Below are 5,065 nucleotides of genomic sequence, written 5' to 3' on the forward strand. Positions count from 1 at the left end.
AAGCATACAACGGTTATAGAGTGCCGCGATGAAATTCGTAAGTAAAGAAACATGATGATTGATGAATACACTACTTAAGATTTTGGGGAGCCAACAACAACAATAATATACCTGCAATTTATAGGAGGAGCAAAAAATAATAAAAAATGCAAATAATAAAGAAACTAAGAACACAAACAAATGGTGACGTGGAAAACCCAAAGAACGGGAAAAAACCGCGGGTGATTCTTGTGACCACCAATCCACTATAACAATGTCGCCGTTAATACAAGGTGCTCGTACAAGAGTAGTAATGGAGCTTTTTTAGAATACTAATATAGAGAGAGAAAGAGAACTAATGAGTTACAGTAACTGATCAACTCAAACCTAGATTTCTACTTGACTTTAACCTCCTTAACTCTGTGAGATGTTCATCATTTGAAACTGATAACTTCAAACGGAGCTTTGTCAATTCAATTTCTTGTTCCCAGCTTAAAGGACCAGACGAGTATAATAACTCCAAAACACCACGATAACCATGTAACTTTAACTCATGTGCTTTTAAAGCATCACCCCTTTGAAACTGAGCACTGGATACTTCTTCCTCCTCTCCCAAATCATGACTATAAGACTCGCCGTCACTCGAAAGAGAAACACTATGATCATGGCTACTACACCCTGCTGAAGAATGGCTGAGCAACCTATCAGCCGGAATCGCCGCACTGCTGATGCTACAACTTGCAACAGATGATACAGTACTACTACAATCATCTAGCTCATGTTTTCTGCTGTTACTTGCTTTACCATTACTATCACCGATTGTTTTTGTTTTCCCATCAGTAGTAATTTGCACATTTTCTACCTTTCCAGTGAATGAATATGCATCAAGATCCACCTCCTTATCTACTAATCTTCGTTTCTGGACACTCTTTGGATAAGCTACATAATCAGGAGATGACCTCTTCAATGATTTAGACAGCACATGAACAGATTGATCTGCTACTTTCTGCACCAAATTAAAACAAGCAAGGAGTAAAAACATTTAGAATCATATTACAGATGAAGCAGATTATATATAATAGGTATATCATATGCAAGATTTCTCAAGAAACCAAAACCAAACGTACAGTTACTCGATCGAATAATGTATAGAAAGAGCAGGATATAATACCTTGTTATCTTTCCATTCTTGCCGAGCTCGAACACTCGACTTCTCCACTATAACGGGATGCGCAGAATCAAACACCCAGATAAAATAGTAACCATCTTCCATAACCTCGTTAATCATAGACTCTCTCCAGCAACCATCTTTATCCAATACTTCTACAATATCACCCGCACTCCAAACTCCTGCCATTGCTGGTTTTTGGACGAAGCTGAGCTGCGTTTTTTTTTTGTGGTGATCAAGCTGAAGTGCGTTTGCTGCTATCAAGGGGTTTTATTTATATCAAGGTCTCGATCAAGGAGTCCCTGCTTAATTCAGATTACGTAGAGAATAGTAATAGGATTTGGATTAATTAGTAAATATCTTTTTAATTTCTAGTTCGAGTTATATTAGGATAATTTGTATTATTGTTTAGGATATCTTTTAGTTACGTTAGAATACTTTGTATTACAAATATGCTTGCTCAATTATAATATTTCAAGCTTTTAGCCTCATTGTTAAGAGTTAAGTTACTTAAGTAATAAATTTGATTTCAAATATGAAAAATACGTTCAATAAATTACTTGTTTGATGCTAGTACTACTTATACATGCTAATTTGATTTATTTAATATTACTAGTTTTCCACCCGTGCAAAAATGCACGGGAAGTTTATGTTTTTGATTTAATTTTGTATATCAAATAAGAATGTGTATATATTATGTTATACATGGTAAAACACTGCAAGTCTGCATGTAGCATTTATTGAAGAGGAAACACGAAAAAACCCTGTATCTCAACGAAGTGAATGAACATCACAAATGAATTATTAAATGACAATAATAATAAGAGTATTTTAAAAACATTTTGAACCACTTCTTTGTACTATACGTTTGTGGTAACATTTGAGTTTTCACGTTCTTTATCAGCTACTAATGTTTTTCAAACCCTTTTTGCTAATAACTCTTGATATGACAATATATATTTAAAATTATATAATACGTCCCTTGAAATCATGGTGTATCTATATTTATATAAATATGTAATGAAATAGTATAAACATAAAAGTAGAGCAGGCAACCAACATTTAATAAACAGGTTGAAATACTCAACCCTGACCCGACCTATTTGATGAACGAATTACCCGTTTAACCCATTTAATCATAATTATTATTATACAAAAAATTAATTATTTTCTTAAAAGTATATATGAGAGAGTTCATTGTTGAAAGTATACATGTTTAACATTTCTTATAATAATTGTGACCAATTTTAGCAATATTTATTATTTAAACCAAATTTTAGATTTATCAATAAATTTTTCGAAATATATGAAAGTTAATAAAGTCAAAACATGTCAATTTCGAGTCGAAAATGTCAACCTTAACCTACTTGTTTAATTAATGGGTTAGAAAATCGGTCAAAGTTCCAACCCTAACCTGCTTATTTTGGGTTAGGTTCGGGTCGTATTTCGTATTGAGTTAGCTTTTGCAAACCCTACATAAAGTAGTGACATTATAATTTACCCTGTATAGTAAATGTAAATTAACAAAAAATTAAAGAGAAAATACATTTTTCAATTTAATTTATTAAAAAAATAACCTGTAACTCATCTTATCAAATAGACAATAAATTTCATTTATATTGTAATATATAAATGAAATATATATTGTAATGTATAAATTTTTCTTCTAATATATACCTAAGAAATGAATATAGAAATATCAGTTATTAATGTTCTTCAAACCCTTTTTGCTAATAACACTTGATATGACAATATATATTTAAAGTTATATAATACGTCCCTTGAAATCATGGTGTATATATTTATATAAATATGTAATGAAATAGTATAAAAATAAAAGTAGAGCAGGCAACCAAGTTGGGATGGCAATCAGTTCAGGTTTGGTTGGATTTGCGTTTGGGTTTACTAAACATTTAATAAACAGGTTGAAATACTCAACCCTGACCCGACCTATTTGATAAACGAATTACCCGTTTAACCCATTTAATCATAATTATTATTATACAAAAAGTTTCATGTATATTGTAATATATAAATGAAATATATATTGTAATGTATAAATTTTCTTCTAATATATACGTAAGAAATGAATATAGAAATATCCTACACGATATTATGATCTTGTAATGAGAATATGTATAAATAATTAAAATGGGTTTAACCTTAAACAAAGAATTAAATGGGCTTGTTATCTAAAATGATATGATATTGTATTGAGAATAGTCTAAAATTGGCTTACAACCCGTGCGATGCACTACACTGAAATATAAATTATCTATAATAATCAGTATTATTGTTACTATATATTATCCATATAAATGATTAAATGGTACTAAGTTAAAAGCACATACATTGCTTAGGTTAATTTAATTAACTTAAAGTGATATTTAGTGGTCAAACTTGTTCAAACTCTTTAAGCTCACATAAATTTTCTTACAATGAATCTAATTGTTTATATCAATATTGTTACATATTAAAAAAAATATCTATTCCCCTAGATAGCATGGTTTTCATTTGCGGGTCAGCAAAATATGTGTGATAATTAATATCATAACATATATCTAAGAAAAAATATGAAAACCCAAAATGTTTCAATTTAGAAATGGAATTTTGTGATATTTACATCAGAATCATGAAGTGATCATACACAACTAAATATTGAAATAATTTAAGAAAGATATAAATGAGAAATAAAAGATTAGATGGCTTTTAAAATTTGTTACTATTGACTTGTGAAATAATTTACATCTTGACTATTTGAGAAATAATTTATATTAAGATTATCTGGACCCGTGCATAATGCACATGAATTTTTTTTAGTTCTCAAATAGTTTTTTTTATTCCAAAATTATTGGAATGACTACATTTAAAATTGAAAGATTATAAATTGTAAATTTATATTTCATGCTATAATCTTTTCATTAGGATTGTCAAAATTAAAGCTGATCCAATATGATAACCTGACTTGAATCTAACCTGAAAATTTTGAATTTGGGTTAAAATTTTCGACCTGAAAAAAAAGATGGGTCAGCCCAACCTGACCAGAAAAAATAATGGGTTAGGTTCAGGTTGAATTTTTGAACCTCAAAACAACCCGAATAATCTGACTTCGAAGTGGGGTCAAATTCAAGGCAGGCCAAATTATGTTTATCTAACTTGTATTAGACCAAACTCGTTTCTTGAATATTCTAAATTTGATTAAGTTGGCATATGAATTCAAGGCTCACTCGATATGTTGAATTATTATTGCAATGATTAAATTTAAAGTCAGGTCATTTTGGGTTGGTTTCGGGTCAACCTGAAACAGAAAAGGTCGTCAAATTCTAATTTTCGACCTGAAATCAGAATCAAGTCAAGTTTGGATTAGGGGTAAGTGACCCGAAATAGAAATCAGGTGAACTTGAAATTAATCCAACTCGAACTTATTACTACCCCTACATTATTAATGTAGACAAATGCACGTAAAGATAATTATTGTATACTACAATAATATCTAATAATAATGTACTCTACTGGAGTAATAATTAAGCAATATAAAAATTTGTGAAAATTATCAATCCCGCAACTCCGAAATAAATTGTCTACATTATAAATCAAAACCTACGACTACGGGTAAATTACATAAATGGTAATGTAAAATGGTAAGTTATATCAATATTAACATTTTTTTTTTTGAAAGAGTATATCAATATTAACATTTTTTATTATTAGTTAGCAACCTTGCCGGAATTATAACGAACTAATATGATTATAAAGCAATTCCATTTGCTGAGTTAAACTTACCAAATTTATAAGATTGTAATTGATTCATTTTACACGTGGCACTAAAAAAATGAGAATAAGTATAGTGATGACATGTGGCGAAATGAGTAATAGCCTGACACATAAGCAATTTTAACTTTGCTTTATATATATATA

The 5,065-nt window shown here is 29.7% G+C and overlaps 1 protein-coding gene across 1 annotated transcript; it reads right to left on the bottom strand.

Moving 5' to 3' along the window:
• Positions 1-355: 355 nt before the first annotated feature.
• On the bottom strand, positions 356-1,336 carry LOC104887824 (uncharacterized). The gene is made up of 2 exons (XM_010672576.1): positions 1,151-1,336; positions 356-985 (listed from the first exon to the last, which is right to left on the bottom strand). Exons 1-2 carry the CDS (start codon positions 1,334-1,336, stop codon positions 356-358), a joined length of 816 nt encoding a protein of 271 aa, XP_010670878.1.
• Positions 1,337-5,065: the final 3,729 nt, after the last annotated feature.

This window comes from Beta vulgaris, chromosome 2 (genome assembly GCF_026745355.1).
Source record: "Beta vulgaris subsp. vulgaris cultivar EL10 chromosome 2, EL10.2, whole genome shotgun sequence".
Classification (NCBI taxonomy): Eukaryota; Viridiplantae; Streptophyta; class Magnoliopsida; order Caryophyllales; family Amaranthaceae; genus Beta; species Beta vulgaris.